Below are 23,484 nucleotides of genomic sequence, written 5' to 3' on the forward strand. Positions count from 1 at the left end.
TCGATTGTAATACATACCTTTCTGGAGTTTCCGAGAGAAAGATATGGTGTTGCGTACCGCTTCGTAACGTCTTAAATAGGGCTTGGGGTTAAAAGTCAAATATTTAATTATTTATATGTAAAGAAAAAAACTACAATAAAACTGACGAATTCTAATGAAATGTTTAAATGATGGAGAGACAGAATACCATATCTTGTATTTAGAATATCTGAACATGAAGAATTGAGGAAGACATGCATTTAGGAAGGGGGACACTGTTAGAAAAAAAAAAGTGAACATGTCTGCGTAACAAATAGAATAATATTATGTATTACATCTCCTTCCGTTGAAATTTTGTGGCCACGCCTGTGGTATAACACTGTGTTTTTTAATTGTATTTTGAATCAAAAAAAGATAAAAATAATGAACATGTGAGGAATATCCTGTACGATTCAAAGAGTCTTCGTATGATTATTTGGCAAAATATACAACAACATTTTGCTGTATTCAACAGTAACTGAGCATCTTGTTTTTTATCCATCTTTTTATCATTCAAAATTGTGTAGTAATGTTACAGACATTTCAAAATCGTTTCAATCGTTTTTCTGAATTTAAAGTAAATTTTAAGTTGAGTTGCGTAACTTACGGATTGTTCTGAAGACATATCGTCGTATGAAAACCACAGGAACGTAACGCCATTTTCGTAGGTTTACAGGTGAAAGGGAAGAAAGTTTTTTTTTTTTTTTTTTTTTTTTTTTTCAAACAAATGTTTTCATTAGATGGTAGCAGACAAGTCTGACAAAGTCAACTTCAATAACACTCAAATAACACCAAGTGGGGCTTTCTGTAATATGTTCATAATCTAGGCAAACAAAAATTTCATTCTTAGAGTTACGTTCCTTTGTTTTCGTACAACGATATATTAAGTGATATTATTTATTTTACTTTGTTGTATTTGCATCAAGTTTTACATGTTTGTTTCTAGAATAGCTGCTCTGCAATGCATTGCCGAATAGTCCTTATTTCTCTTCATTTACTTCCTATAAACTTTCAAAAATGTTTTTCTATAATTGTATTAATATTGTGGCAGGTTGCATTCTATAGTAAAATAAAAATCTAATTTAGCTGGAAGTGAAGCTAAAAGTGGATTGTGTTTCTTATAGCAAACTTTTTTTTTCTCCTTCGTACTCTTTCTTCATTTGCAGCTGTTTCCTAATCTGTGGCATTAACCAACATAGTCTTCTGCTTTTATTAAATTCATGCTGCTTTTGATGAAAAATTTAACTCTGAACTTTGTAAGGGATTAGTTTAAGAAGTTGTAATTTGGTGTTAGTGGAAAATGATTGGTTTTAAATAAATTGTAATTACAGTCACTAGCAAAATGAACAAATCTTCACAACAGTGGCATAGTAAATGGAATTATTTGAAATATTTTTTTCTATAACTTATTCAGAGCCCAGGTAAACTTTTTTAAAAAAGACAAAGAGATAAGTTCAGAGTTAAACTAATAAATTTAAGTTATGCTACATCACAACATAACATTCTCTTTAGTGCTATTGCCTGTTTAATAGTATAGTAAAAATACAGTTCTAGATGAGTTCTTGCTTCAGTAATGAGATGACACGTAAATTTTAATGTAAGCTATAATAACTCATTTAATTTACAAAAAATGTTTTAATAGCATCAAAATGCATTGTATTGGAAGAGAAACAGCGACATTACAAGCAGGATAATCTAGTTAGTGCTTTGAAATGAACGTTGCTTTCGAAATGTGCGGTTTTCAGTAATCAAAATTTAATAATAATTTCTGAGAAGAATTCAAAAAGTAATATGGCATTCAGTAACATTGCACGCGCGCAGGTTTTGTTGAACTTGGTTAACAGTTATAATACAGTAACGTTTCACATTTTGGCGATGCAGTAGGAAGACCGTGCGAAATCTTGTAAACAGGTATGTATGGACAAATTTTATAAATAGTTAGGAAGATTAACAATATTCTTTCTTTTCCTCATCCTTTCTCTGATAAAACCAAGCCTTTTGGGGATGCATGATAGTTTAACTTCAATCTTGAAATCAAAGGAATAGATTTGATCTGTAGGGAGTCACTACCGAATTGGGCAAAAGAGATTTTACTAACATTCGGTTCTGCTGTCCACAGAAACAAGTATGTACAAAGTTGCGTTGAAAATAAACGTAATTGGTGGGTAATCATTAGTACTTAAACGTTTGAATTTATTATTCTGTTTACTGGCGACAAAATGTGGTTGTTTTTCAATTATGCATGTAGACGGTTCTCTAAAAATCTTGGCCATTTACCTTTGTTTAGAAAGCCTTGAGTTTTAATTTTTCAGTTGCTTATTTTAGTACTTGCAAGAAAGCTCGAAATAGGTATATAGGCCCTATACATTTCTTTATGATGTATTTTCACATATAAATAAGAGTGCAGGGTTTCTCGAACAAAGGAAAAGGGCTAAACTTCTTAAAATTATTAAATTTTCATGTATATTGGTTTCTGAGTCATCGTAGTTTTTCACGTATATTAAGTGTGGTAGTTATTCATTTCGTAAACATATTTACATGAGAAGTGTATATTAAGGATATTTTTTTATACATTTTCAAGTTTTTCTTTACTGGTATTCTTAACTGTATATATGCGAAATTTGCTCAAAAAAGTCGTAGTGAATGATACTTTTCTTTACATTGGAGAAAATTCCGTTTTAAGCAAATTCACGTAAATGCCCTGAAGTTTTATGATGCCCTAGTTTTTCAATGTATAATTTCATTTTGAACAAATTTCGCAATATAATATACAAATAGTATACAGGGTATTTCAAAACAACACCGACAACGTTTGTGAGGTGATTCCTGACGCCAAGATAAGACGAAAAGTATAGACCAACCTGGGTGCACAAGTGCTTCCTTTCGGAGTTATAGGCTGCCGAAACCATGAAAAAAATGAATTTTAAAGGTCCATAGCTCTAAAACTATGAGACCTACCGTAGTCGGGTCAAGATTTCACTTGGAAACTAGTATGAGCCCTATCCAAAAATACATGTTTCAGAATCCTCAAGTATTCACCAAATACCTCTATCAAAACTGTTGTGAAAGTACCGCAGGATTATGAAACATGGATATTTGGATAGGACACATACTAGTTCCTAAGTGTCCACATACTTAACCCGACTACGGCAGGTCCCATAGTTTTGGAGCTATGGACCTTTAAAGTTAATTTTTTTCATACTTTCGGCAGCCTATAACTCCGAAAGGAAGCATTTGTGCACCGGGGTTCGTCTACACCTTTTTTTGTCTTATCTTGATGTCAGGGATCACCTCACAAAACGTTATCGGTGTTGTTTTGAAAAACTCTGTATGAAAGTTAATGAATAGTATTATTACTTTTTAATATATATATATATATATATATATATATATATATATATATATATATAGATATATATATATATATATATATATATATATTATAACGTTTATTTGATGGTTTAAATTCAAGTTTATTTCAGAGTGAAAATTTATTTTATAACACTTTAAATCAATTCCTTAGAGTGTTAAACAAAATTTAATGCTGGTTCATGCCACGTAGTTTGCTTGCTTCACTTCCAATTGGTATCAACAAAAGTTTAGTTAATAGAATTATAATAATTGTGAATTTTACTTTGCAAAATTGAAAAACATTCTTTAATTTAATTTTCAGGATAGCAATGTAATAACTTCTTCGCCTAGAATAAGCCGTCAACTTGCAAGATCCATTGGCTTGGAAAGGGGGGGCTTACTAGGTCTGAGGAACATCGGAAATACAGTAAGTACACGTCTAAACTAGTTATGTTTGTAATTTTACTATAAAGTTTTATTTATTGCATAAGTTTTGGACACAGCCGGAAGGCTACTTCAAACATATCTAGGCAGTTTCTTCCTGTCTTTTTTAAAAGAAGTCTACAGATACTATATATTTAATACACCAACCAGGACTCATTTTGTTGGACTAAGGAAGAAACCTTGAGTTGAGTGGCCATCCATAAAAGTCAAATTCAAAATGTTGTGTTTACGAAATTAAAAAATATCAAGAGTTAACTACACCAGCTCAATTTTAGTCTAGTATGTAGAGGATATCTCGATACCCCAGAAATTGAGATCAATTTTCATACATAGATTATATGAATTTTGTGTCAAAGCATGTTCCCTACCTTTCACAATTAAGAACTATATGTGTAATGATGGTAAAAATAACCGAAATAAGTATGTATTAAGCGTCCCTGAATTTTTAGTATAATCAGCAAGTTAAATTGTGTTGAAATTTCTAGGATTATAGTAATCTTGTAGAGAAGAATAACATGTGTTCTTAAAATTGGAAAATTCCGTTAGAATTTGTGTAGTTTATCAGAAATTAAAATAACCATTTCTTAATTGTAATTAATGGCACTCCCGTTTCCTCCCACGATTTCATTCCATGAGTTCTTCCATCATCATTCACTTGCCTTAATCCACCGTCTCCCGTAGACTGAAGAGCGTAATTGTAGGACGTTAAACTAAAAGATTTCATTTCATTTCATTTCTTAACTGTGTAATTAATATTTATATTTTTTTTGTGCTTCCGATTCGCAGATTATTTCTGTATCTGAAAAGCAGGGAAAAGTTAAGATATTTTTAGCGTATTATTTTATGAATTAGACGTAAGTTTAACCCTTTCACTGTGGAAGGCGACGGAAAAAAATTTCCCTAACCTGCGAATGTCGATTATAGTCGACGTGTTAAAATTTGTCTGTATCTTGGGTTTGTCGATTGTAGTCGCCAAAGGTTTTCTGTGTGATTTCTATTGTTTATCGAAAACAATAGAACACAAACAAAAATGAACGGCACAACTTTGGCGACTACTCTTGACAAAGCCAAGATACGGACAAACAAATTTTAACACGTCGACATTCGCATGTTAAGGAAATTTGGTTCTGTCGACAAAAGTCGACTTCCTCTGTGAAAGGGTTAAAAAAAATGTAATAATTGCACTGAGACAGAAAAATTAAGAAAAATCTCAAGAAACTCTTTTTCGGACGTAACTTAATTTCTGTATCTTATTTTATAAAATAAGTAATTTGATCTTGAACTCCTAAGGACACTTTTTAAAATTCCATAAGATTCGTAGTAAGTGACTTAATATTGGTATTTTTTTTATCTCGTGTCAATTATATGATATATTAATTTGGTCACGGTGTATAACTGAATGTGGATTTTTACATGTGTAAAGAACAATCAGTAATTATTTACATGCATGTATATAAGTGACAAAATGAGGATATTAGATGTAATTTGATATTATGTTGTATTTATTTCGTTTCATTGGGGAAGTGAGTATGAGACCGTAAGCTTATACATGAAAGCTGAAATTGTAATTTAAAGAAACTCCCTATCTATTCCTGTTAGTACATACACGTAGACTACACAATGTAATTACAGTATTTGGTAATGTGCAAATCTTGTAAGACATCGCTTTTAACAGTGAAAGCTACATTCACCTCTGAACTAATTTGCGTTTTCATGCTCTGTTCTGATATCAGATCTTATCAAATGTACATCACCAATCTATACACCAGCAGCTGATTAAGACGACTTATTGTTAATAAGTCCCCTGTTGCTGTCCTAATTTTTCTAATCGCGTATTCGTAAATGAAATAGAAAAGAAACTGGGACCATATATCCCCTTGCTTCAGGCCGTTAAGTGAATTCCGAAAGCCTAAAATGGATTACTTCCAATTGAAGGGTAAGGGGGAGAGGGGAAACAAGGAATGTCCATGTGCGTGCTTTATCGGGTGCTTTGTCCTATCTGTTGATGACTCTTGGTACTATTTGACTGTATATGCCATGCATGTGTAGATGTAAAAAGAGGCAAAAGATTTAATAACCCTATTCTTTGTACGCGGTTTTCAATATTACAACGCCGTTTTCTCGAAAATGCAGTTTTGTGACATTCCTTCTTTTTTTTTTTTTTTCCCTTATCCTTCAATTCATAACAACACACGTTTTGCTAAAGATGACTTTCGCCAAACTCACTGTCAATATTGGGGATTGTGAATTCTTCCAACATACCCAAGATCCTGTTTATTTTAACCTAATCATAAGTATTCTGTATATTTGTGGATAATTGGTGGTGAATTGAACAGTCATGTTCTTTTTTTCCCCTCTTCAGTTCCCAACTTTGTATCTGTCTAATGAAAAATATCAGATCCAACATTGACCGTTCGTTGTTTAAGGTTTCTAAGACTTACCCTTCACTACATTTTTCCACCAATTTTTCCGTGTCTTTCAAAATATCGCAAAATCTGTAGAATAATTTATAATTTTCCAGCATAATTGTCTTCCATTTACAAAATATATTTTACTGAAGTCTTTAATATTTGTTAATTGCTGTGTACTGTTGATTAGTTTGTTGTCGATTCACATGGCGTCGTAATTGATTTGAAGTTTAATTTATGACAATAGGGAACATTTCGAATATTCGGTAAATAGCAATTTGTAATTTCTAGGAAATGACCTAGTGAAATTTTACCATAATCCTTTGAGTTTGCAGTATTCTTAAAAATATGACAAGGAAGTGTGAGGACATTTGTAATGGGTTTGTTAATATATATATATATATATTGTTTTGTATCTCTGAATATAGGGTTAAGTAAATACATTTTTATGTTTCAGATATATATTTTTCTGTTTCTTTTTCAGTGTTTTATGAATTCAGTTATTCAGTGTTTAAGCAATACTAAACCTTTATTGGAATACCTTTTGAATGAACAGTATTTATCAGAAATTAATACATCCGTGTCCAGTATGAAGGGAGCTCTTATCAAAGGTAAGAATTAGAAACCGTCAATGTATTCAGATTATTTCTTTGAATTTTCATCTCAGAGTACAAAAAGACTAAATATTTAACATGTTGATGATATGTAAGGTGTAACATTTTTGTTTTTTCCATCCGTGTTTTCTGTTACTTAATTTTTGACGTTAAAAAGATAGTTCACCGCTTTCTTCTCAAGAATAACTGGTGGATGAAAGTCTGAAAGCCTTAACATCACCGTAAAATTTAGATTTAGTTTTTGTTTGTTTCAGTTGCTGTTCATATACTACGTACAGTATATTCAGTTTAATAGACTTTCAACAGTTATTTTAAACTTGAATAAATAACAGCATTATTGATGCTTTGTCTAGATATTATTTTGTTCTGTAATATATACAAAAATAATTTGGTTTCGTCAATTCCATGTAGATTTTCTTGCACATACGTTTAGAAGAGCAAAATCTTGTTTATAAATGTAACTGTACCACTTGTAATCAAAAATTGTTTGCATTTTTTTTTTTTTTTTTTTTTTTTCAATTTGTATGATTTCAGCATTATACAACAACATTTATAGACATATTTATAAAACCAGTGACTACATCTATAGCTTAGTTCCTATTTTATTTGGACTTAGTGCTGGAACACTGATAAACTGGCCACCTGCATAATTTGGTCACTTTTCTGTGCTAGTGCTGGAACACTGATAAACTGGCCACCTGCATAATTTGGTCACTTTTCTGTGCAATTTACCGTGACCAATGTAGGTTGTACTGTATTACGCTTATTATTTTAGTTTTTCTTCTTTTTTCGTAGTACTCGAGGTTGCGTACATGGTTAATATCCCACTTCAAGCCGTAGATCCACATTTCATATACCCTTGGTTCCGAAAAGGGACACTAATCCAGTATTGGAAAAAAAATGAGAAATTTATTGTAACTATTACATATATTGAGCAAATAATACATAAACTGTATTCAAATTTTCAGTTTTGGTAGTTTTATCTCTCAATTCTGGAAATATACACTGGGCATTAGGATATAATAAATTTGGAACTCGATACAAGTCAAACTAAATCTTTCTTACTCAAGGAAATTTAAACTGTAAGTGCACAATAGTGTTAATTCAAATTACAATGACAAATATATTTATCCTTCGAATTAAAACTAATACATTGAGGTGTTGTGTATATTAATACAAGACCAATATGTAGTACAGTAGTTCTAGAAAAATATACAAAAATAATTTTATGTACGTTATATAACACTGAGCAAAACCTTTTTAGAGTGCATTTCAACATTACATTTGAAACGCTTAAATTTCGTACATTTCTCTCTTTTCTACACAGGCGTTGAGTTTTTCATCAATAAGATGGTCAGGTTCATCAAACCTGGTTTCTTATGTGATCTAGATGTGAATTTATAGTCATCAGTGTTACTCAAATATTGAAAACATATACAGTATATGTCTCTTAGTCACAGAAGATCTGAATGTCAAATCTAATTCTTTAGATCTATCTGCTCCGGTGTATAGTTCAGAATTAAAAAAGATAGCTCACAGAATTCGCAGGATACCAAAATTTAAACCCGTATCGAACTGGCTTCCCATGAATGAAATGTTTGGCGTAATGGTGACCATAATATGACTCCATCTCTTCATCTAACGAAAAGATTCTATTTACTGGTACAGCTAAATGTTGAAACTTCTTGTTAAGGTACTTAATGAGTAAACGTACTTTGTAAACTTGATTGAAGTATCAAGTTGAGCAGTGTCATTTAAGTGAAAAAATCTGTAGAGCAGCTCAAATTTATTTCTGGGCATGACATCATATGCTAGGACATTGTGTGAATCCGGAGGAATTTCCCATTACATATGTCTGTGTATATAACAGGCCTCAGACTGTAGCCAGAGGGTAATAACATAAGAAAGCAGTTGAAATGCCATGTAAAGGGTATTGAATAATGTGTCCTTTTTATATAGCATACTTACAAGTTTCTCTGTAGGTTTTTGTCAATAATTCCATAATCGAAAAATAATCAGAAAGTATCACCAGAACTAAACTTTCCCTCTATCCACTCCAAATACAGATTGGCTCTTTACCATTTCCGTGTGACAACTTGAACGACCTTTCGAGATTTTTTCTTTAATTTCTGGTTTTCTTTAAATTTCTTTCATGTGCTGTCTCAGTTCGTTTAGAATATCCGGGTTTATCTCACTATAACTGATTGTTTTCTTATATTTCCGTTTATTCACTTAGAATATTCAGTGTACAACGTTCTTTCAATTTTTTCTACAGTATGCACTTCCGCTGCTTGACGCGAAATATTTTTCCTAATATCCCTGATAGACGCAAGTATCCCTTCACGATTATTGTCCACACACCCTGATCGCTATCGTCACCGTCTAATGCACCAAAGAGTAGAAATTCTAACTCATGAGCTTCATCTATGGAAGATATACTAGTGGCGCATTATCATCTAATTCTTCTAAAATATTTGGAATAACCGTTTTTTGGGGTGTAACTTGAAAATATGCGATAAGTTTCTCTTTTGTAGTGCTCAGCGTATAATATTTCATACTTCACGAAAAGGATGTCCTCAGAATCACACATTCGCAAATAAAATTAAAAGAATAAGAATATAAAACGTATAGACCTTTCTTCAAATAGACAGAATGAACTGAACTAAGTGCATCTAAAATAATTACCGGTGCTTCATTGTCAACTCACGATACAGTTATTCGCATGGATTTATTTATTGTTTTAAAGAAAAATACAACAGGCTACTGCTTAATTACAGTATTCTAGGTTACAGGAATTACATTTATGGTATCTAATTAATATAACAAAGTAACACAATATTATTAAGACTATTCATATACGTTATTAGAATATAAGATATGCACATGATACTGATTATAACACATCTAAACCTAATTTATCAAGTTATATTTTAATTTATTCTTATTGTCATTAAAAATATCTTGTCGATGCAAAGTAGTGAACCCTGTTTTTAGAAGCACACATCTTCCATGTAGAAGACTTTGTAAGATATTTGTTTTAGCTTTATTGCAAAACAACAGAATGTTATTTCGATCCCGGGCGTTTGGATGGTGCACCTTAAAACTGATAAGTCAATACAGTCAATTCTATTGTATAGCATTTTATGCAAAAACACAAGATCATGAGTAAATCACCATTTCAAGGATGATGAATGAAAATTAGCGTTTAGTTGGGAAGCTGAATCATATTTGGGAAAATTCTTAGTCTGATTAAAACTGAGAATTTTTTTTAAAAATGGATTGTATGTTTTCGATTTTGTTAGTATATTTAATGTACTCTGGATTCCATATTTGGTTTCAAAATAATAATAATAATAATAATATTTTGATAACGTGAGTGAACGTCAAAAACTGGACGCTGTTTTGTATTAGCATATACAATAGTTAAGTCGACAACGGTGCTTTTCCAGTCTTAATGTCTTTCTTCTCATACTGTTTTATATATGATAAATCATGCAGTGGAAAGTGCTGGATTAAACTACAAACCAGTCAATTAGTTCGTCATTCCTAAAAGTATTAAACTTGGCTTCAGTTCGTGTGTATTGCAATCTTACATAGTGAATATTACTAGTAGTCCCGACATAAGGAACATTTCACTATTAGAAATCAAGATTTCCAAGCATGAATTGTTAGTGGAATTCTCTTATTTGATCCGTAGTATAGATATTTAACGGTGCTGTTAAAGTTTGGAACTAATGTAAGAATGCCAGATAGATTACTCGAAAATGCAAAATTGCGAAATATGTATATAGTGTAATTTGTTTTCATTATAGTTAATTATGTACGGTACTTCATCACTACCTTAATGTTAGCCCGAGATTCTCAGTATAATTAACTGTGTACGTTACTTGTATCACTCTCTTAATTAGCCTGGGATATCTTATGCCATCGCTAGCTCTTCACGATTCACGATTCAACATTGATGAGACTATTCAGTTAGTAAATTAACTCTAACCAATTTGTGGAGTACATAGACTCAAACTCAGATACTTCAGTTAAGATTCTGTAATAAAGTAATAAATATAATATATGCTCATAATAAATAAATGGAAGACTTGAACTTTAGTGTAGAAATGTTAAACTTTAAAATTGATCTTAGTGTTGATTTATAAATTACTATACAGAGAAAGTATTATTTTCAGCCTTTGCGACTGTGATTCAAGAGCTTTGGCGACCAGATAGTGATGAACGAGTAATTAACACAACGACCTTGAAAACACAGATCCAACGATTTGCACCTCGTTTCATGGGTTACATGCAGCAGGATGCGCAGGAGTTTTTACGCTATCTCCTGGAAGGATTGCACGAAGATGTCAACCGAGTTACTACCAAACCTCGCCCAATAACAACTGACGTGGATGAAAATTTAAGGTAATTTTAAAGCTACTAAATTACATGTTTCTGTAACATGACTTCATAGTATTATTACGTAATTATTTAGAAGAGAAGCTTATTTACGAGTAGCAGTATTGTTTCACCATAGTTTAAGGAAAAAATAAGGCTTTAAAAAAATAATAATGGGAAGGCACTTTACCATGTTACGTTGAAATGCATGTTTCAGGATATACTGATCGCCCGTACATAAACTATTACGCTGATGAAAATAAAATAAATAATTAAAAATACTAATATTGAATGAGATTTGAGGAAAATAATTTTGGAAAGATACTTCAATTAAAATTCAGCGTTGTATACATTGTGAAAAATCAGGAATTAAAGTTCAATGTAATTAACTTTTTTTTATTAATATAAATAAAATTGCCCACTGATTAAGGAAGGCTGTGGTGGTTTATTGCCCACTGATTAAGGAAAGCTATGGTGGTATATTCCCGAAATTGTAACACAGAGTAGTGATAATAAGTATTTGCTTTAGTCAGATTATACTTCTATTCAATTTCTATAGTACGTAGTTCCAAAGCGGAAAAGACCAGCATTCACAATGATTTTCGTGTGTTTGTGTATCCTTGAAAGAAAGAAAGCAAGAAATAATGTAGAAAGAAGCAGTGCACATGAATTGGGGATCTTATTTTAAATAGTATGCTGTGTTCACTTGCTCTGGAGAAATTGTGGGAAGTCTTGGAAAACGTAACTAAAATTGTTGCTATTTGCTAAGTAACTATGTTTGTTTCTTTCATTCCGATGGCTTTAAAGCAAATGTGTGTACAAATGTATATATTGTAACAGGGTTGGCTGGTTTAAACCAAGGTGGTTTAAACCATGGTTTAACCCAAGGTTTAAACCAAGGTGGTTTAAACCATGGTTTAACCCAAGGTTTAAACCAGCTGGTTTTTTCAAAAAAACCAACTGGTTTAAACCAAAAAACAAAAATCTTCGTAAAAGTGTAAGTGTTTGTAAAATCTTGATGAACACACATTTGTGGGTTATCACGTTTCAATCCCGTATATTATTCGTATTATATTCAGACCTAAATTCCCCATTTATTACTCAAAAAGATTATACTACGAAAGCAACTTTTTTTTTTTTAAAGTTTATAAATGTTTATTTTGTGATTTTTTGTAGTTGTTATTATTGTTATGTAATTGCAATCGAAGAAAAATTCTAAATATTGTTTCGTTTCAATGTTTACTATTGATAAAATACATCGAAAATGCCGTACTTTGTGTGTGTGTGTGGGGGGGGGGGTCATACAGACCCCACGAAAGGCATTTAGTGAAATAAGTATCTTTGGTATCTATTTATGTATAAATGAGTCTGAGCCAACGTGGACTCAAATAATTCGTATCTTTATTCACTTTTCTTATTGATATGCAGATTAAGTCGGTGTATTTCTTTAATTTGGACCAATAAAAGTCGTTGTTAACTAACTTGAACTAAATTAGTTCTTCTGTACTCCGTAGTACTTTGAAATTGTTCATATGTAATTCTGTGTAATGGTTTCACTTGTGCAACTGTTAATCTTTTCGTCCTTCTGAAATGACTCTTGATAGTTATATTAAGAAGCATGTAAAGATCAGTACAACGTATTTTTATCAGGATTCCTTCGTGGTGATTCGGAAGACGTATCGCATTTGTGGCCAATTAGTCCTGGTTCCGAGTTCAAATGGAGGACAATTTCTCTCAGATGTAACTCGAGAAGTGGTTTTTATTCCGCTTTAAGCTTATGTGACCCCTTCCAGCATAACCCAGTTGTTGCATAATAACATGAAGGCGAAACAAACTTATTTCTGTCCATATATGATATGAATATATAGAGCAAATTATTTAAACCATAAAAACCTGGTTTAAACCAAAAAAACCGTTTTTTTTTTTTTTTTTTTTTTTTGTTTTTTAAATAAAAACCATGGTTTTTGCCAACCCTGTATTGTAATGAACATTTTATCCACGAATATTGTACAACATAATGAATAACCGTCATTATTCTCCAGCTTTGGTCTTGTTGGATGTTTTGAAAACAGTGTTCCGTACCTTGCTATTTACTTTTTCTGATAACAAATCTGAAACCTTAGTGTGACATGACATGACAACTATGGCTTCCCTGATACAATAGGCATCAAGAACATGCTTTCGTAATCGGATAAACCGTTACAAATTGATTTAGGAAGAGATTCTTCAAGCACTCTGAATATAATGTCTTCTTGTAAACTCCTCAATTTCTTCTACAAACAGTACATCAAAGCTCTACTTTTTTCGACGTTTTACTGTAGGTTGCGCTTTTTCCGTTTTTTAGTTTTATGCCTGCATTGAAGCACCCTCTCTCAAGTATTTACTCTCTTGTATGAATATTTTTTTCATAGCTTTAGGTACTATGGTTGTATCACAGGAATGGACTTCGCTTGCACATAATCGGAACGCAGTTAAACTCGAAATTCAATTGGATCAACTGTATCTACTTAAGATTGCCTCATGATGGAAAATCATAACAGGAAACTTACTTTATAATATTGTTAAGTGTTTCTGCTATATTTCGTCAGCTTTGATCACGAAAAGGTTGAGGTTAAGCAAAAAATAAAGAAGTCCTTATGTAAAAAACATAGGACAACGTTCACTTTACTATTGTATGAGGAAACCATGGAAACTGTAGTGAAGAGAGAGAAAGCAAATTAAAATTAGGGACATGACATACACAGCAACTAAGTAAGGGAACCACCGTGGCTCAGTGGATGAGCGCTCATTTCTCGTACGAGGAGTTTCGGTTCGATCACGCGAGTTTGTGACACAATCGTACCCGTGTTTTCTCGGGTTCCCCATTTTCTCCCGTTCGATTCCCGGCGGGAGCTCATGTGGTTCGGAGTCCACGTTAATTAGTAGGTCCACGTCTCGTATAGACTCGCTGCTGAAAGGGACGTTAAACTGAAAATCAACTCAACCATTTCCTCCCACATTATCATTTCACAGTCATTCACTTTCATTAATCATCCGTCTCCGTTAGCCTCAGGGCATACCGTAAGACCTAAAACTATAAATTTCATTCACTTCTTCTTCATTTCAAGAATGAGTAATTGTGACCTAGTATATATTCATTTGCATACGTTTAATGATATTCCTCCGTTTAAACACACTGACTTCAATGTGCTAGCTTAGGATATTATTAGTGAGTTGAAAGTAAGAGTTTGTGATAGTACGGGTTGGCCGGCAAATGTTTTGGAGAGAGAAGCAATTATATATACATGAAGGGTGACTTTATGTATGTATAATAATGTAAAAATAAAATAAAATAAAAATTGTTTGATTAATTGATTAGGCTTTAGTAGGGACGTCAGTGGCGAAGCTATATATCTTTGTCACGGAAGAGAAAAGAAATAAAAAATCAGGATTTAAGAAAATCAACAAAGAAAAAATTTATACCACATTGTCCCTCAGTGATTGTGCCTTAGAGATTATCTCGTCAGGACTCTGAAATTATAGATATACCCTTCCTCCTTATCCCCCCCCCCCGCCGGGTAACGCGTGCGCCTGATACACCTGACACAGGTTTTGATTCCCGATGTGAGAGTATTAAAATTTGAACACATTATAGTGGTTCGAATTCTGCTTTAAACTGTAGGTTCACATTTCATATAGCCTCAGTTGTGAGTAGAGACGCTAAATCTTCTACAAACAGATCTACCTCCCCCCATTCCTGTCCGAAACAACTCTGTCGTGCCGGAAGTCCACCAAAAATATAAGATCCACCACTATGAAATTCTCTATTTCGAACTTCCTCTCCCAATATCAAAACTTTCTTTATTCCTTTCAGAAACAATGAATCTTGCTTACCCCTGAACTGAAATGGCTTTTACGATTAGTACCAAAATTGTTTACTGATCTCCCCTTAACTTTCACACACCTTTGAAACACCCACCAAAGAAATGCCAGAAATCTAGATGAAAAGCCTGCCCTAAATTTATTAGTTTGACCTTCCAACATTCCAACAACAAAGGTAATAACACATACTTTACACACATTTCGATAGTTGCGATTCTTTCATCCTCATGTACATCGCAAAATCTTGGCTTTCTATGTTGGCGGGTCTTCTTTCCAATCACCGATACACCAGCAACGCCGAAATTCCCCGTCTACCAGTTTCAGAACACTCAATCCATCACAGTAGCCCTATACCAGTCCGCATTCCATATGCCTATTTTTATCTTTGCCATTGTTTATTGCATGTATTTTAATTTGTATTCTCTCTTATCATTGTCTATTTTTGGATCAAAAGATCCAATATATTTCAGTCAAAAATTTTCTTGTACGCCTTATATCTGGAGAACTGCATTATATGTAGCCAAACCGAAGTTATCACTTAACTTAGTATGATATACTTATTCCGTAGAAAATACGAAAACTCGATTTAGGGGCCGTTCAAAAATTTTGTCCTCTGATCCAAAAACTAATTTGGCTAAGATCGCAATCTTCTGATGCCTTTTTTTTTTTAATCATTCCTAAAATTCTTCGCCAACATCACAATCTTTTGATCCATTTTTTCGATCATTCCTAAAATTCTTATTGTAATTATTGAATTATTGTGCAATTTTTTAGCAGTTTTATTTATTTTTTTTTTTCAGATTATTTTATTTCTTGTATACTTTTTTTCACATAATTGTAATGTATAAAATTCTGTCTTCATCTTTGTTTCTTCTGTCTATCCAGCATTAGACGAACCTGTATCATTAGTTTTTACGTTCTCCATTAAACACTTACTACTTTTAACCTGATAATAGTATCCTGTAACTTAGTTCCATTATAGCACTTCAACTGGGCACTGTATAGTTTCTTTTCTGTTCTTTACTTCATTTAATTAACTGCCGACTTCTCTCACTATTTGTTAAACCTTTAGAGAAAGAACGTACAGTGTAAGTACAGTAGACCTACTTTTATACTATTCTTGTCGAAATTATCCACTAAGAATAAGGTATCTCCGAAGTACAATGGTAGATCTGTTGTACTTCTATTATATGTACCCTTTAGCTTCAGTTAGTAAACTTATAGTGTACTTTTGTAGTGTCATAATATTGTGGAATATGCCCGTTTCAAGATTTCATGATCAAACTCTGTACATATCTATCTATCTATCCATCTCTATAGACATTCTTTTATTTTCTTTCAGTGATAATCACAAGGCCATTGAATCATGGAAGAGGTATTTGAGATTTGACGACAGCAAAATAGTTGATATTTTCGTAGGCCAGTTAAAATCCACTTTGCAGTGTACAACATGTGGTCACTGTTCTGTAACGTTTGATCCTTTTTGGGATCTGTCGCTGCCCATTCCAAGTCGAACAGGCCAGGTTAGGTTACAGCAATGCTTCGATTTGTTCACGAAAGAGGAGGTCTTGGATGGTGATGAAAAGCCTGTAAGTATATATGAACGCAAACTGCTATGTTAAAAAATGAAATTGTAGTCCTTGGATAATATATTTTTTAAAAAAAAAATCAGTAATATACACTGTACAACTATTAAGAATAAGGTAATAAATAAAATACACTTGGAACATCCAACTTTCTCAGCAATTGAATAGGTCGTTGTTGAAAAGTGATATGTTCCATTATATTTAAATGGCACCAACCTCCTTTTTAGCAATGACAGATTAAATTCTGTAATCTCTTCGAAGGTACGGTATCTCAGGGTTAAATCTTTTTGCATTAAGAAAACTCAAAATACTTTTTTATTTATATTCAAACTATTACCATTCCATATAATAGTCTCCGCTTTAAATAGTAATGCCAAATTTAAGCGTAAATCATGTAAAATTGTAATTTTTACCTGTTGAATTTTCAAAATCATAATGATAGTACAAAATCAAGAGATACATACTCATTAAATTTGGTAAATGTGTATTTTAAGGGTCTTCACTACAGTGAAATTAAACTTCCGCTAATTTTAGAGTTTTGTGTAATATCTTCAAAACAAATAAAAATACTCGAAGAGCAGAAACGTAGTGAACTAGATAATACGATTTTGCATGTGATACCGTTATCACAACTTGTCTATCTGCTTTCGATTTGCAACTGTAGAAAGACTTAGCATCTTTTTGCGGGTTCTGTAAATAGCAGGATGCCAAAAGCGGATAGGTGAATTGTGGTAAAGGTATCACATGCAAAATCGTATTGTCTAGTTCACTACGTTTCTGCTTATATTTTCAATAAGAATTTTTTAACAGGTCACATGTTATTCGTATCAAGCTGGTATTGCAGTGTGGCGCAGTATTGAATACCATTTCATCATGGAAAGATTTACACTGAAACAGCGTCTCCAAATTGTGGAGCTGTATTACGAAAATCAACGCTCTGTGAAGCAAGTTTTTCGTACACTTAGAGAAACTTAGGTCGGAATGTCAACCCACCGAACGCTAGTGGCGGTAGCTGAGATTGTGCTCCATGACCATGAACAATCGATTCGACGCCATCCTCAATAGCTTGGTTTGTTGTATGCAACAACTTGGCGTATTTTGCGTGAGGATTTTGGTTTAAAAGATACAAAATCCAACTCGTACAAGAATTAAAGCTTCGAGGTCTTGGTTTGCACCAGATTTTCAGTGAATGGGTTATGGAACAGCTCAATGAAGATCTGCTATTTTAGCAGAATTTTGTTCAGTGATTGGGCCTATCTTACGCTCAGTGAATACGTTAATAAGCAAAATTCCTGTATTTCGGCTGATGAACGACCCAAAGAATATCTAGAGTTACCGTTACAACCGGAGAAATGTTCAATTTGGTCTAGTTTATGGGCTGGCAGAATTATCGGTCCATATTTCTTCAAAAATGAGAATGGCCGAAACATAATCGTCAATTGCACCCGCTGTCGCTCCATGATAACGGACGATTTGCTACCTGAAATTCAAGCTAGTGATGTCGGCGATATCTGGTTTCAACAAGACGGCGCTACTTGCCATTCAGCGCGTGAAACAGTTGACTTATTAAGGGATCATTTCGGTGAGCAACTGATTTCACGTTTTGGACCGGTGAATTAATTGATCACCTAAATCGTGTGACACCACACATTTGAATTATTTTCTTTGGGGTTACGTGAAGTCTCGGGTGTACGCGGAGAAGCCAGCTTCGATTAAGGCCTTGGAAGCAAACATAACTCGCGTTATTCTATCCAGATTCCGGGTGTTATGTTCGAATGAGTAATTGGAAATTGGAGCTTTAGAATGAACTACCACTGATTGAAATAATCTTTAAAAAATAAATGGTATCAATTGTTCGTTCAGTTAATAGAGTTTTCGCCACCATATTCAGTTTTATTTTAAATATTTTATAAAAGTGTTTTTTGAAAATATTTTTCTGAACCTTACGATAAGTCACTCTGTATTTGTAGGCATAACTGTATAAATCAAAAGATTTATTTATTTTATCCTTTTCTCCCTTTCAAATTCTTATTTTAAACGCACGTAAGGATTGTAGTAGCTATGTAGATGAGTAAAAATCTTTCGAAAAGAAGTAGATTGTTAAAGGTTGCTTTTCAACAAGCCTATACTATTATGTGAAATTGCAAACGCAAGATGTAACTAACAAAAGGGGACCGCGGTGGCTCTTTTAGAGCACTCACGTCTGACACATGAGGTTCCTTGTTCGATCCCAGCTTCCGCCAAGTGGGCTTTGTGATAGACAAACACCTTGTGCGTGATTTTCTCGAGGTTCTCCCGCTTTCGTCATTCCATCATTATTATCCATCTCGAGAGTACTAAGATCGAGCAACATACTGCTTCGTTTCTACAATGGGCAGTAATACTAGTAACTTATACCTTATTACAGTTTCTATAAACTTGACTTTCTATTCTTCTTAAAGGGGTACGGGGATCAGTGGTAGAGCGCTTACCTCTGGTGCGTGGGATCCGTTTGATCCCCGACCAAGTAAGTTTGTGGTGGACAACATCCTGTCCTTGGGTTTTCTCGGAGTAATCCAGTTTCCTTCCACATTCTCTTTCGACGAATTTTTCGATTATCATTCACTTGCCTTAGTCATTCTTCTTGTCTTTTTGGCCTTGAAAATGACAGCCAAACAAAGCTGGCAAAGTTTTCCACTTGAAGAGAATTCAATCTTCATTCTTTTGTGTGTTACATCGTTGTTTCTTGCTATCTTAAAGTAAAGTTGAGCTTAGAATTAGTCCTAAATTAACATAAGTTATCAACATTTTAATTTAGAATTAATTGTTACCTGTTACCTTACAGGTTATTTGATTAAATTAATTTTGTTGTTTTCCTTTTTGTTCCAGACATGTTCAAAGTGCAAGGTTCGAAGAAAGTGTACAAAGAGCTTCTCCATTCAGAAGTTTCCGAAAATATTAGTACTACGTATCCTTTCAATATTACAACTACAAAAACAAACAAACAAATTATGGCGGAATTCTGGTTTAGCATTACTAGATTGATTCTGTTTTTTGTGCTTTCATGTTTCAGAGTTATAGCATCGAGTATCTGTAGCAACCTGCTTCTGAATGACAATAACAAAGCTACGTGTAGGAGGCCGTGCTGGCTCAGTGAAGAAGCGCTCACCTTTAGTGTGTAAGGCCCTTACTTCGACCCAAGCTTGCGCTAAGTGGGCTTCGTGGTGAAGAAACAGTGTATGCGTGTGATTTGTTGAGGTCCTCTCATTTGCTCTCACTTCATCTTCGTCCCGTTATTTCATTCGTTATCATCATCACCCATCACCGTATCTTAGCCTCAGTGCACAACCGTGTAATGTAAAAACTTTAAGAAAAAAGGTATAACTGAGTTTATGTGACAGGCCTTTTACATTTGCTACTACTTCCGGTTTCAGTATTGATTTTTATAGAGCAAATACGGTAAGAGATATCGAGATGCGGATTCTTGCAATTGATTGAACTTCCCAAGAATAGGTTATCTGCCCCATTAACCCTCTATTCAAACCGGAAGTGGTTAAAATTAACAATTTCCAGTTTCAACATTTATCAACATAGAAGAAAAATGATAGTAGATAGCGGCAAGCTGTTTTCTGCAATCTATTTCTAGGATGTCAACAAAACAAACCATCACATCCGCATCACTCAACCAAAACCAGAAGTGGTTGAAATTTGCTACTAGTTCCGGTTTCAATACTGATTTCCGTACAGCAAAAAACGGTAAGGTACATCGAGATACAGTTTTTGTAGTCGATTCAGCTTCCTAAGAGAAGGTTCTATCTCATTCCTGAACCATCTGTTCAAACTGAAAGTGATTCAGATTAATGATTTCCAGATTCAATCTTTATCACCATAGAATAGAAACAGTAAGGCATAGCGAGTACTGGCTTTCTAATATGGATTCAGTGTCCAAGGAACCGGTTTTACTTTTGATCTTATTAATCTGTTGCAGCCAGTAGTTATAAATTCACTACTTGAAGTTTGAGTATTGAATTCTAATAGTTTAGAGGTCTACTGTACTTTCACAACTAAACTCACTTGTTTTAAACGGGGCTGCGGTGGCTCAGTGGTAGAGCGTTCACCTCTGGTGCTTGGGGTTCCGGGTTCGATCCCAGCCCCCGTCAAGTGAACTTTGTGGTGGACAAACACCGTGTGCGTGGGTTTTCTTGGGGTTCTCCCGTTTCCTCCCACTTTCTTCATTCCACCATTTCATTCATTTCTCATAATCACCATCTCCTTTAGCCTAACCGGCATAACCGTGGGACGTAAAACTCAAAGATTTCATTTTTTTTCACTTGTTTTAAAGTTACATATGGTGATCACAGTAAAAGATAACGTACGGAGAGCTATTAAATGTTTGCCGCAGAAGGGATCGCTTTCTGTTTACCACAGCAGAGTATTTTATAGCACACAATGCATACATCTGCTTTAACTGTACTGAGTACTGGTTGACATTGATGGTTCTACCATCCGAAACGAAGCCGTAGTGAATTCTCTCATAAATCCTCCAGAGAGCATTACTTTCTGCTTGAAACGTCTGCGCTTGGCGACAGGTTTCGCCATCTGGTTCTTGTTTAGCCATTGTTTATACACGGGAAAATTTCGGAAAAATATCCACATTTCATCTCATGTTATTTTCTGTAGGAAACAGATCATGCTGGTATTTCAGGAATTTCTTGCAACATCCATTCGCCTTAGTGCTTGAACTGGAATCTGTGAGGCACAATTCTGTAGCTCCGGATGCCACTGCCGAGCCCACATGATTTTATCTGTAGTCGAGCACACGGTCTTGGAATCTATGCTTTTTTGCTTATTATACCTGATCTTACTGATTGGTGAGTTTTTTGCAACTCGAGCAAAATTGTTGAATCATCTAGTTGCTGTACCCCTCCACTTTCTGCACAAGAGTTAAGGGTTGTTTCCGCAACACTATGTTCCGATTAGAACTCTCCCGAGTTAGACTTCGTGTACATCGTTGTCTTTGCGGCTGTTAAATTATACACGGAACATGTATCATTTAACATACATAAATTACTACTACCTAAACCTATTGAATTCCTTCGACAACTTTGAACTGATTTGGTCACGTGACATACGCCGCAAACCATGGTTGTATGTCAATATTGCAAAATTTATGGTATACTCTCATGTTATCCTTACTTGTACTTTAATTCCTTTCGTCATCCTTGTTTAGTCTTTCTTAGTATTTTAATTCCTGAGAATATTACTAAGAATTTAACTTAGTAAGAACTAAGTCCAGATAGTAGAGACGGTGGTGGTAGAATCTTCCACAGGTAAATAGTCTTAGGTGTAATCTGACTGATTCTCAGAGCTTCAATCATTAAAATGACACGCAGTAACTTTCATTGTATATTTTAATTTTATGTCAGTTATTTGTAACAAAACAAAAGAATTTTTTCCCTTAACATTGCTTTAGATTTAAAAAGGTTTTCTCCTATGGAGAGGTTCAGAGGGAAGCTAAATTGCACCGTTGATTTTCCGCTCACTGCCTTGGATTTAAATGCATATGCAGCTAATAAGGGTCAAGGTTGTATTTATAATCTCTATGGTGTAGCCAACCATTCAGGAACTACTTATTCAGGCCACTATACAGCCTATTGCAAACATCCATACACAGGAGATTGGCATGAATACAATGATTCAAGGTAAGTAGAGAGGTTGTTATGCTCGCGGAGTAATTCTGTGATGTCTAGTGAAAGTTTATCTTTAGAATTGATTGTGTGGAGTTATACATTTGTTTATAGCTCTAACTTATTTATGGGTTGATAGCAGTGTAATGTATTCGAACACAGCAATAGACTGGAGTTTAAAAGCGGTGATGAAATATAAAGTGATTCAGTTATCAATATATAAAACTTCTTGCATCTGAAAACTACAAATATAGTCTGTGTTTTGACCAGATATTAAAAAGTTCAATGAGTACCTAGTTTTAATATTTTTGGGAACATAGAAACCGAATTTTGGTAATAATAATACTTATTTGAATATCTTCTTTCTCTTCTCAACCACAGGCTGGTGGGCAACGAGAAAATTTTAAAGCTTTTCTTTTCCTTGGGAGAGCTGTTTTATACTTTGATGATGTCTCTTCGTCGTAACTGCATCTAGATATTCTATCCTTGGTCTTCTTTCTCCTGGTTTTCCTTCTGCCTTTCCCTCTATCAACACGGTGATACAATCGGAATGCCGAATAAGATGGCCAGGCATGCTGTTTCTTCTTTTTCCTATTATCTTTATGATATGTCGTCATTCATTAGCTTCCTTTAGTACGTCTTCATTCCTTTTCCTTTCGGTCCATGATATGCGCAGCATTCTGCGCCAACAACACGTTTCAACTGCTTCCAGCTTAGATATTTCAGTTTTTCTCATTATCCACGTCCCTGATCCGTACCAGAGTCTTAGTAAATAGTTTTCGAACGTCCAACGACATATTACTTGATATTAGCAGTCCTCTTTTCCTATTGAATGATGATTGTTAGGCCTGCGCTATTCTTGAACTTAAGTCGTTTTCACTTCCGTCCGGGGATATTAGACTTCCTAAATAGGGGAACGTCGTAACGTCTTCGATTTTCTCTCCATCTAACCATACGTTTGCCCCTTTCTGTCCTGCTCTTGTGCACTTTATCACTTTGGTTTTCTTTTTATTTATCTTCATTTTGCACGTTTTTTCCATTTGATCTTCAAGTTTGAAAGTGCTTCCTGCAAGTCCTTTTCGTTCTCTGCTATCAGTTATATGTCATCAGCAAACCTTATTGTGCTGAAAACCTTTTACTTTTACTTTCACGC

General features: G+C 34.0%; 1 protein-coding gene across 1 annotated transcript in view; it reads left to right on the forward strand.

Moving 5' to 3' along the window:
- Window positions 1–23,484, forward strand: part of LOC145661448 (ubiquitin carboxyl-terminal hydrolase Usp2-like) — an 89,445-nt gene that overhangs the window by 58,656 nt on the left and 7,305 nt on the right. Inside the window, exons 3-8 of the mRNA XM_081726758.1 lie at window positions 3,692–3,796; window positions 6,706–6,832; window positions 11,017–11,245; window positions 16,422–16,668; window positions 19,534–19,612; window positions 22,118–22,346. Of these exons, the coding sequence (XP_081582884.1) occupies window positions 3,692–3,796; window positions 6,706–6,832; window positions 11,017–11,245; window positions 16,422–16,668; window positions 19,534–19,612; window positions 22,118–22,346 (1,016 nt within the window). The remainder of the gene's footprint in view (window positions 1–3,691; window positions 3,797–6,705; window positions 6,833–11,016; window positions 11,246–16,421; window positions 16,669–19,533; window positions 19,613–22,117; window positions 22,347–23,484) is intronic.

The sequence above is a fragment of the Thermobia domestica genome, chromosome 10 (assembly GCF_964235325.1).
Source record: "Thermobia domestica chromosome 10, izTheDome1.hap1.1, whole genome shotgun sequence".
Lineage (NCBI taxonomy): Eukaryota > Metazoa > Arthropoda > Insecta > Zygentoma > Lepismatidae > Thermobia > Thermobia domestica.